The 11,273-nt window shown below is 44.4% G+C and overlaps 1 protein-coding gene across 1 annotated transcript; it reads left to right on the top strand.

Annotated features, from left to right (window-relative positions):
• Window positions 1–4,273: 4,273 nt before the first annotated feature.
• LOC311229406 (uncharacterized protein) lies at window positions 4,274–10,352 on the top strand (the record flags this gene model as incomplete). Its single annotated transcript, XM_084315490.1, has 3 exons — window positions 4,274–4,379; window positions 6,303–6,588; window positions 9,455–10,352. Exons 2-3 carry the CDS (start codon window positions 6,347–6,349, stop codon window positions 10,350–10,352), a joined length of 1,140 nt encoding a protein of 379 aa, XP_084171616.1. The 5' UTR covers window positions 4,274–4,379; window positions 6,303–6,346.
• Between the last annotated feature and the right edge of the window lie 921 nt (window positions 10,353–11,273).

The following is an 11,273-nucleotide window of genomic DNA, read 5'->3' as shown; positions in this document are numbered from 1 at the left end:
TTGTGTGTATTGAGCTGTACTGTATTGTACCCATTCTGCAATCTGTTAATAAAATGTCCAATCAATCAATAGGCTAACACGTGTCTGTTGCACTAGTAGTAACACGTAGGGAGAGATAGAGAGAGAGAGAGAGAGAGAGAGCGAGAGAGCCCCCCCCCCCCCTCATCCGCATGCGCAGTAGTGCAAAACTAGGTACAAGCCCCGACGCCCCGCACAGTAAAACCGAGTACAAGCCCCGAAACCCGCCTCAAACCGAGTACAAGGCCCGAAGCCCCGCCCAGACGTTGGACTTGCGGCTCTGCAGATATCCCCTATTGGTCCGAACACTCCCGCCGTGACGTCATTACGTGCGTTTGCGCGCGGTGTGTGATTTTTTTCCGTAGCCGCATTTCTCGGAGACGCTCTCTGATTGGCCGACGCCTGTTTCTACACCCACTCTTTCGAAGTTGGTTACGGTAGAGTTTGTCTTAGAGCATGGCGATAGAACGCCAGGTAGTTTGCAGGCTGTTTGACGTGGAAATGGACAAAGACACAGCTCGTCACGCGATTGGGCAAACGCGTCAGTGGCCAATCAGAGAGCGTCAGTCAGTGCCAATCAGAGAGCGTCTCCGAGAAATGCGGCTAGGGAAAAAAATCACGCGCGCGCGGCTACTGCACTTCCGGACTCCTACGAGCCAGGTGAGCTGTGTTGTGTTACTCTCCGCCAGATAAACGCTTAAAAAAGTTGTAATTCGAGTTTTAAACGTTATCTACTTGTTGCTACATGTTCCCTAAAATATTCCACTCATCCTTTGTGTACATTCTGTTCGGATCCAAGATCACTAACCCACCTTTGTATTAGTTTAGTCTCGGAGAAAGTAGGCTAATGCTAACGAGACCGCCTGTTTGCTAGCTCCTGTATGGCTTGAATGAATGAATGAAAACTTTATTTAACAGATTGCAGAATGGGTACTGTGGTATCCTGACGTAATGGTTTCACCCATAAGTTGGTTTAGCCCAGACTCTTGATAATGACGTCAGATACGGTACCTGTCAGTTCATGTATGCAACCCCCAAATGGAAGTAAACAAACCTTGAGCTATAATGTCATTGTGTGGACATTCAGTTCTTTCTGCTAGACACTAAGAGTGACAGCCAGAATAGAAACATTACAGGTACAATACAGTACGGGTCAATACACACAATTATTAAGGGGATGCAGACCTGAGAAAGACGTTTGTCTTGTTTCCATCAGGGTCCCCCATTTTCAATTCATATAGACATTTATGACATACACAACATACATGACATTTATGGCATAGGGACATATAGGTATTTAGTACTGATAGATTTGTGACATAAACGGTATTCAAATATATAGTACTGTTACCCCTAGATCCTGACAGAGTATATACATATGATGGGGAGGGGACTGTACATTAGGAGGGGGTGGGTGGGTGGGAGAGAAATATCCATACGGCGGAGAGGGAATATATACATGCAGTGGGGAGGAGACTGTCTATTAGGAGGTGGTGTGGGTTTGGACATTTACGGTGGCCAGTTTCGAATAGCAGCCTCCCGTAGGTGCTCTTTAAGAGCGGTTTTGAATGTGGGTAGGGATTCACATTCCTTTACAGCTTTGGGTAGGGCGTTCCACATTGATGTGGCATAATTGCGAAACGTGTTTAGTCCCTTGTTTGAGCCGAATCTGGGTTTAACATGATTTGTGGAGCTCCCTCTGGTGTTGTGATCGTGGTATTCACTGACCTTTGGGAAGTATTTTGACATGTACATGGGTACCTTGGTCGTGTAGTGTATGTGGTAGACCAGGCCCATTGCAAGTTGCTGTACTCTGTCGTCTACTCTAAGCCATCCTAGGTTGTCAAAGTGGGCAGGGGTGAGGTGGGTTCTGGGGGTAAGGTCAAGCAGTAGTCTGACCAGTTTGTTTTGTGATGTTTGTAATTTTGTTTTAAGCGCCTTTGAGGTGCTTTGGTACCATGAGGTGCTGTTGGCTATTACTAGCTTTGATTGATTGATCGATTGAAAAGTTTATTAACAGTTTGCAGAATGGGTACAGTACAATACATACAATTGTAATAGCCATTACTAGCTAGCTATCAGGAGCTATCTGTAGCTACTGCTAGCCGGCTAGATAACCCTCAGTGACCTATTTAGTTTACTGGGACATTTCGTAGTGAGCTAACTAGCCAACAGCGGTATCATGCACTACTAGACTATTGCTGGAGCATTTGTTGATATCAGGAGCTAACAGTAGCTAGCCGGCTAGATAACATTAGACAATGCCTCATGTATTAAACTAAAAGTGAATACCGTAATTTAGGGGTGGACGGTATAAACGGTATACGGTATAAACGGTATTAATTTGCTCTACGGTATGGATTTTGACTATACCGTTTAACCGGTAGAGCAGCTCTAAAATAGCAATGACGTCATGTAACCACAGCGCGACTATTTCAATCGCATTTGCCCCTAAAAATAGATCGAATTAGTCATAGATAATAGATATGTGCAAACTGGAAAAAGTTATTTAGGAGGCTTCGCGCAGTGGGCGTGTCAACACGCAATTGTCATTTCATAATAAACACATATCACCGCGCCGCACAGCAAGTTTCAATTTCAGTTCCTGCCATTTTTAACCAGTGGAGAAAGGTAAGATATTTCCCTATCGTTTTTCTTATATGAATTATTCTACGTTAATAAAACATACCTGGTGATCAACTACAGTTTGCTGTAAACATTACGATATGTGTGTAGTGTTATGATAACGACGGCAGCAGCGGGAGCCGGGAGGAAGGCGTGCAGCAGTGGATTTACGAATAGCATGCAGCTGCAGAGCCGCAGAGCCAGTGGCTCTTTCAGGTCTGGTCACAGGCCCGTCAAACAGCGCCCCCCCACCCTTGCGCCGTTCTGACCCCCATCGTCTCTAAGCATTTTGTGTGTCAATTTGTTGACACATGTGTCAATTTGTTGACACAATTGTCAATTCTTAAAGCTGAGGATGAGTGGCACCTTTGTCTCAATTCTTATTCAATTCAATTCGCTCTGCGGCTCTGCAGCTACATATGCTTCTAGCAAAATCCAGTCCCGCTGTTTGCAATGGGAGCAGGAGTCTCGACTCGGGACTTATTTTATTTGGAATATAATGACTTTATACGCAAAAGTAGCCTAGTTTTAAGTTAAAATATTATAAATCTACATGCCTTGAGGATGTCATTCTTTATATAGCCTGCCTATCAGGCAAACAAAATTATTCTAACAGAAACACTGATACCGTGATATATACCGTTACCGTCTATGCTTCAAATTATACCGTGATATAAATTTTAGACCATACCGGCCACACCTACCGTAATTCCTCTAATAGTAACCCCGGCTTGTATTTGTTTCAACTGTAGCGGATACCAGGCTTGTATTAGGAGGAGGCATGTATAAGAGAGAGGCCTATATTTCTAATTTTCAAACGGATCATAATGAATAAATCAACATTTTGTGTCAGTTTGAACCCAGTAAAATGTACTGGCTTCATTTATTGAAACCAAGTACTGTATGAAATACGGTAGTAAACAGTGCAATTACAGGTGGTCAAAAAAAGTTAAATAAAGTAAAATAGTGCAATCGCAATACTGGTATAATAATAATAATAACTTCGTTTTATACAATTCTGAGGTAGGCTTACTCTCTTGGTAAACATTAACACCATACCATTATATGGTATTTACTGCACAGCCAGGCCAGCATATAACAACAATAACAAAATATACCCGGCTTGTATTAGGAGGCCGGCTTATAATTGCTTAGCTCAACAGCGCACCCGGTTATTAATAGAGACCCGGTTTTTAATTGAATACCGGTTACTATTAGAGGAATTACGGTAGTTGACTGGGTCATTTTGTAACGGTAGCTAACGTTAGCTCACGGAGGTCCCACTAGACTAGAGCAGTCAGCAGACTGCCGGATGCAATAGGAGCCTCTGTGTTTACACAGGTTTGGGAGGGGGAGGAGGAGCAGTGCGCTGCAGGTCTGTGTGCTTGAGACAGAAGTCAGCGAGTGAGAACTCCGCTAAGAATTGGATCATGTTTTTTGATCGGTTTTCACATGACTATTTGGTTGCCCGCCACATGGCGGACAGACCTCTCAGTCTCACTCGCCAAACCTAAAATCTGCCCGCCATAGGCGGGTGGCGGGCTCTAATTTTGTGCCCTGGGTGCAACCAATGTAAAAAGTTAGTCTGGAGCCCTGATTATTCAACAAATGCTTTGTGTGTTTACAGTGTGAAGTCTCTGTGACGGAACTCTACTGGACCAAGGCTTTCTACTCAAAACATCTGGATCAAAACCTTCTTCTTGTGGAAACAGACAGCAGACTGGACACCAACATCTGTAAGTACAATTATGTTTACTTTGTTTTCCTCTTATTGCTCCTCCTTGCAGCAGCGGCACTCGAAAGGAGCCTTGAAGTTGTACAATCCCACCCTAATTGTAAAAAATGCCAAATGTTTTACATTTATAGTACTTTACCATTTCCATGGTCAACTGCAGCGACGTAATTTTCTTCACAATAAAAGATTACATTTCTCCAGATACATTTACATTTAGTCCATTACATTAGTCCATTAGTACATTTAGTACATTTTATCCAAAGCGACTTACAAGTTCTGTACGACAATTCATCAGGAAGGGCACAACTCTTATCGGCTGAGTAACAATGTTCATCAAAGTGTTGCGTGTTACAGTGTAGGTTAGTTTATTAGGACAAGTGCATGACAGTAAGGTTAGTTAGGGTTAGATATTTTTATTTAATTTTTATTTTAAAATTATTTTTTCTTCCATGGTTGAAGAAGTGCGTCTTTGTCGACGGCGCAAAAAGATTGGACGGGTTTTGGCTGTCCTAACTGGAGTGGGTAGTTCATTCCACCATTGTGGGGCAAGGATTGAGAATAGGCGATTTCTCTTTGATGACCCTCCCGCAGCTTGGATAGGAGTAGGTCTGAGGCGGCCAGAAGATGCAGAGCGTAGGGGTCTTGAGGGTGTGTAGTTAGAGACCATTGGCCGGAGGTAGGCGAGAGCGGTTCCCTTTGCCGCACGGTATGCTAGGTCGAGGGCCTTGAAGCGGATTCGTGCGGCAATGGGGGGCCAGTGCAGGTCCCTGAGAAGTGGGGTAACGTGGGCTGACTTCGGTAGGTTTGATATCAGGTGGGCCGCTGCGTTCTGAATGAGTTGAAGAGGCTTGGTACCAGTGGTCGGGAGGCCAGCAATGCCTGTGTAAAGGCTGTCGGCCTAATAGCCTTATAGCTGATCCACATCAGTTCAGCGATATAAGTTGAGTCTGGCTAGTGTGATTGTTATTATAAGACAAGAGTTACATGTTATTCTAATCTTACTGAAGCCTTATTTGAATGTTAAGAATGATACTGTCTGATCAAAATGTGTTTTATTTTCACATTTGTTATAGAAGTGAATATGGGTCATATTTAATATTTTTGTTAAGATTGTTTATGGAATTTAATTTAGTTTTTGCCAAACAGAATATATATAATAGTGTAATTTGTAACAGTATTTTCAGATGCCTATGAAGTGCACACCAAACCTAATGATTGTGCATCTGATGTGTGTCACGCCTCGAACACACTGCTCTCGAACGAATTTCACGCGCGGCTCCCTCGCGGGATCGCGCGCCTGGCCAGACACACAGGGACTATATAAGCGTGCGGCGCGCAGGGAGGAATGCACATTCAACAGAGCATTCTACAGACTACAGACTACAGTTTTAATCGACCTTCGCTTACATAATACCAGCTTACATAATGCCAGCTTACATGCCATTGGGTAAGTAAATATTTACACTGTTACCAACATGTTACCTCTATTTCCAGGATTATAAAAAAATACATTGTTGTTTATTTCAAACTAATCTCTAAATACAGTGTTGTATTTGTATCACTGAATTGAAAATGGGGGACCCTGATGTAAACAAGACAAACGTATTTCTCTGGTCTGCATCCCCTTAACAATTGTATTGAGCTGTAGGCCCACTGTATTGTACCCATTCTGCAATCTGTTAAATAAAGTTTTCATGTATCATTATCATCAGTATCATGTTCTGATGAACCAATGTAAAGAAAAAAGTCAACCAATTTCAAGCATGTTTGTTGTACCCCAGAGCATTTGGGTCATCAGCAGTTGTTAGTATTAAGCTGTACTGTATTGTACCCATTCTGTAATCTGTTAATACAATTGAAATCAATCAATCAATGTTCTAATTTCCACATTTTGTTGTTGTTTTTGTTTCTGTGCGAGTTGTAGACTACCCTAGGAGAAAGACGCTTGCACTTTATATCCTGCTTCAAATGCAAGAGAAGAGGAGAAAATTCTGGGTGCATCCCATTAACCAGAGAAGGAGGGAGCAGGGTGCATATTACCATCTTGTTCGGGAATTGAGGATGGATGTTGAACGCCATCACCAATACTTCCGGATGAGTGCGGAACAGATGGACCACGTCCTGGCTTTAGTGGGTCCTGACCTACAGAGACACAGCACAACTTGGCGGCCTGCCATCAAACCAAAGCAACGGCTTGCTGTGACCCTCAGGTATATCAATTGTTTGTATTATTTGCACACACCCACAAACAAACGAAGAGACCATATTAAATAAATGTACTTGAAAGTATTTATTAAAAAAGAATATAAGAAACATAAGAACTGTGCATAAAAAATAAAAGTTCAGACATTGAACAGTGAAACAAATTATTAATATAACGCTGCTGCACAAAAAAATTGTTACATTACAACAAACAATAACACTATGTAACAACCATCAAATGCACACACATCCACACGCACACACTCACTTTAAACAACTCACTGCAGCACCCACTTTAACCACTTTAGAACACCTAAATTACAACTGGAGAAAGGAACTGGCAGGAGTCAAATTTTTTGTGTCTTCTGTGTCATCTGCTGTTCGGGGAGGTGACATTAGTAGCTGATGCCGGTAGGATGTTTGTCTGGGTTGTTGTTGGTGTGAAGCTGATGGCTGATAGGAAGGTGTTTGTCCCGGGGGATGTTGTTGGTGTGAAGCTGATGGCTGATAGGAAGGTGTTTGTCCCCGGGGTTGTTGTTGGTGTGAAGCTGATGGCTGATAGGAAGGTGTTTGTCCCGGGGGTTGTTGTTGGTGTGAAGCTGATGGCTGATAGGAAGGTGTTTGTCCCGGGGGTTGTTGTTGGTGTGAAGCTGATGGCTGATAGGAAGGTGTTTGTTTTCCCGGGGGTTGTTGTTGGTGTGAAGCTGATGGCTGATAGGAAGGTGTTTGTCCCGGGGGTTGATGGTGGCGTGAAGTTGATGGCTGGTGGAAAGGTATTTGTCTGGGGGGTGGAAGGTGGCGTGAAGCTGATAGCTGGTGGGAAGGTGTTTGTCCGGGGGGTTGACTGTGGCGTGAAATAGATGAGTAGGAAGGTGTTTGTCGGGGGTGGTGTTGTTCAGGCTGTGAAGCAGACCACACTTCTGCCTTCAAGTTTGCTATATAGTTGGATATGAATGCGGTTGCAATAATCTGTTGTTCTCGGGGTAACCCATTCAGACTGGGGACTATGCTCATTGCAAAATGATACATCGTTTCGTCAGCGGTAGGGTAAGGCTGTCCCCGAACCCTGTTTTTAGGGTTTGAACGTTCGCCAGGGTTTATCGAACCAACGTTCGAACGTTCGTCTTTTAAAATTTTTTAATAATTTTTTTTTTTTTTTTTTTTTTTTATTGTATTATTATAGATCCTACGGAGGGCGGCATTGCATAGTCTATTGGTGAAAAACATATTGTTTACAGTGGTGGCTGTTCATGTAAACATGTAATTAAACAAAGCACTCAGAAGAAAATAAACAAGCTACTGCATTAAAGTTACTACTTATGATAAACAATAGCCCTTGCACACTGCAGTCACGTAAGGGGCATAAAAGGCATTCGTTTTGTGGCATTAACGTTATATAGTTAGTGTTACACGTTCAATAACAGGTATTCACTCTTGGTCGACGGGGAAGGGAGAGAGGCGCGCGCCTCGGTCTACCGTCTCGGAACGGGGGACGGCAGAGAGACGGAGAGACACGGCTCCCAACACGCCTGCCGCCCGTCCGCCCTCGGCCAGAGTTGTTTACAACGCAACCACCTCCCGCCATGAAGCTCGCGCTCCATGGCCGAAAAAGGCTGGTATTCATTAATGATCCTTCCTCGGCGGGGAGCTACGGAGTCTGTTCACTTCACTCTGTTGTGCTTCTCGGTCTGACTCTCGCAAGCAGATAAATGTATTGCCGGAAGTAAAAAAATAAATAAACGCTTGCCGATTGGTGGTAACAGCAGAGGCGGGTGCAAGCGGTGTGACGTAATTGGCAGAATCGCCTGTCAATCAAAATGGTTCTATTGCATTGGTTGAGACAATAGTATCCTGCTACAGCCCGGCAGAGACCACACTGGTTGAGCCGAGCGCACTCGGGGGACGCGCCGCTTCACATCGCCTCAACGTCGCCTCAACGTCGCGCGCCTGCTTTTTTTTTCACCGAACGTTCGAACCTATTAATTAAAGTCCGAATGTCAACGTAACGAACGAACGTTCGAACGTTCGGGCTCAGCCTTACGGTAGGGATATGTGGGACATGTGGTGGAATTGGAGGTTGTTGTGAGATGACAAAATCCAACAGCTGCTGGGATGGGTCCAACGGTCTTGTCTGTCTTGTCCTTGTTCGGCGCTGCTGGACCGGAGGAGCCGCCTCTTGTCCTGTGGGGGTGGGGATGCCTGACCTCACCGTGGGGATGGGGGTGCCTGACCTTGGGGTGGGGGTGCGTGACCTCACGGTGGGGGTGGGGGGATCTATTCTTCTGTCTGGGGATGACCGTGGTGACCGTGATCGATGTCGCTGTTGTGATTGTCCTGTGGGGGAACCTGACCTGGAGCTGTGGGTGGGTGTGTCAGGCCTTTCGAGCATTGGGGTTCCAGGTCTGGATGACAGTGCGAGCTCGTCCAGGTCTGGACACGGCAGACTGGAGGTGGAGCTAAACAGATTTAAAAACAATTTATTATTTGGGACCTAAATAACTACAATTTATAAATTTTACACAAGATTTCCTATTTGATAGATAATTACTCTAAATAAGAAATTATTACATCAATGTAGAATATATGCATTTTTTAATAAATATAAACAAGAGTAAAATATAATAAATTGTTGCTACTAACCCTCTGGGCTGCACAAAAGGTTCTAAGTATGCCATAATCCTGGCATATTTCCACTCTTTCTGGCTAGTGGCCCCAGAGCCGCTTCGTGCTGGCTTCGCCTTTGATTTGACAAAGGAATCACGAAGATTCTTCCACCTCATCTTGCAATCATCCGCTGTAACAGAGTAAAAAAGCAATGTTTTAGTAACCAAATAAAATAAATAACACACTCCTTTGTCATTTGTATTTACACAGGTTCCTGGCAACAGGGGAGACTTTCGCCAGCCTCGCCTTCAGTTACCGCCTGGGAAAGTCGACAACCAGGGAGTCAGTGCACATGACGTGCAATGCAATTGTGACGAAGATGATGGCCGCACAGTTCCCCAGCCCAACAGAGGAGAGATGGAGAGAGGTTGCATCTACATTTTGGGAGAAGTGGAACTTTCCCAACTGTCTCGGGGCACTTGATGGTAAACATGTCACGATCCAGGCACCTGATAGATCGGGGAGTTTGTTCTTCAACTACAAGAACACATTTTCAATTGTTCTCTTGGCGTTGGTGGATGCCGACTACCGGTTCATCAATGTACAGGTGGGAGACTTCGGCAGGGCAAGCGATGGAGGGGTCTATGCCAATTCCAATCATGGGAAAGGGTTGGCAGACCAAACGCTCCATGTGCCTGCTGACACCCCTCTACCTGGATCTGGCATGCAGGGTCCAATGCCATTCGCCATGGTTGGGGACGCTGCTTTCCCACTCAAGCCTTACTTGATGAGGCCGTATCCAGGACAACACCTCCCGAAACCTAAGCGCATCTTCAACTACCGCCTTTCCAGGGCACGGATGGTGGTGGAGTGTGTCTTTGGAATCCTGGCATCGAGGTGGAGGGTGTTCCACACCAAAATAAACATGATGCCAGCCAAGGCAGACAAAGTGATTTTGGCAGCGTGCATTCTGCACAACTTTCTTCTGTCCTCCACAGAGGACCAAAGGTGGCTTCTTGATGCTGAGCAAAGAGGCGAGCGCCTAGGAGGGCCTAGACACATGGGTGGTAACAGGGGTGCAGCGCCGTCTTACGAAGTGCGTGAGAAACTAAACACGTTTTTCAATTCCCCTGAAGGAAGTGTGTCCTGGCAGGACAACATGAGCTAGATTGTTGTGTTCTAAGAAGTTTAATAAATACTTATCCACAAACAATGTTTTTTTTATTTACTTCTATGTAGGCTATGTTATGAGCATATTATTACTCATCTATTATGTTAATAACAATAACCATTATACTTATATGGTGGAGTCAGGTAAAGCTGGCCACTATGTCTGTCTGTCTGTCTGTGTTTTGTTAAAGGGCTTTCTCTGCAGGGCATTTGGAGAAGATGGTGGGGGGGGGGGCTAATTTTTTTGTTCTACAGGTCTTGCTCTCAGCAGGAGGCCAGCAGGAGGTCCAGAGCAATCGAAAGTTCGGAGAAGATGGGGGGGGGGGGGGGCTTTGCTACATGTGCTTAGGGACCGCATGTCACTCTTTGCATAGTGCTATATGGAATCTGTATGATAGTAATTCCAATAATAATTACAGAGAGAATGCATTGTACCCATCCTGCAATCTGCTTAATACACTTTTCAAGTGTATCAAACATAAAATAAATAGCAAAGATAAACAAATAGCTCGAAAATACTTACGTTTTTGTCGCAAAAGCGTACCAAGAGATTCCCATGCCCTTTCTCTCCGCATACTATCTCTGTAGAACTCATGTTGTGGATTATATATCTCTGGAAAGTTCTCTACCTCAACAATTAACCTGACGTCGTCCATCGTCGCTGCTGTCTGCAAACTCTGCATGCATGCTCCTCTCAACACTCCTGTATGTATTCTCTGATTGGATAACCAAATCGCGCTTGGGTGGGAGAGGTGTGCATTTTTTTTTAAAGTGGGAAGTTCTAGAACAACATCTATGCAGATATTGAACTATTGAACTTTCAGATATTGAACTATTGAACTTTCACGTGACAGGTGAGGGGGGACCTATTTAACTGCTACAATAATACACTGATATCAAGCCTACTGGTTGCTGTTCA

This window comes from Notolepis coatsorum (assembly GCF_963971535.1).
Source record: "Notolepis coatsorum genome assembly, chromosome: 6".
NCBI classification, from domain to species: Eukaryota; Metazoa; Chordata; class Actinopteri; order Aulopiformes; family Paralepididae; genus Notolepis; species Notolepis coatsorum.
This window is presented reverse-complemented; position numbering and strand designations above follow the sequence as displayed.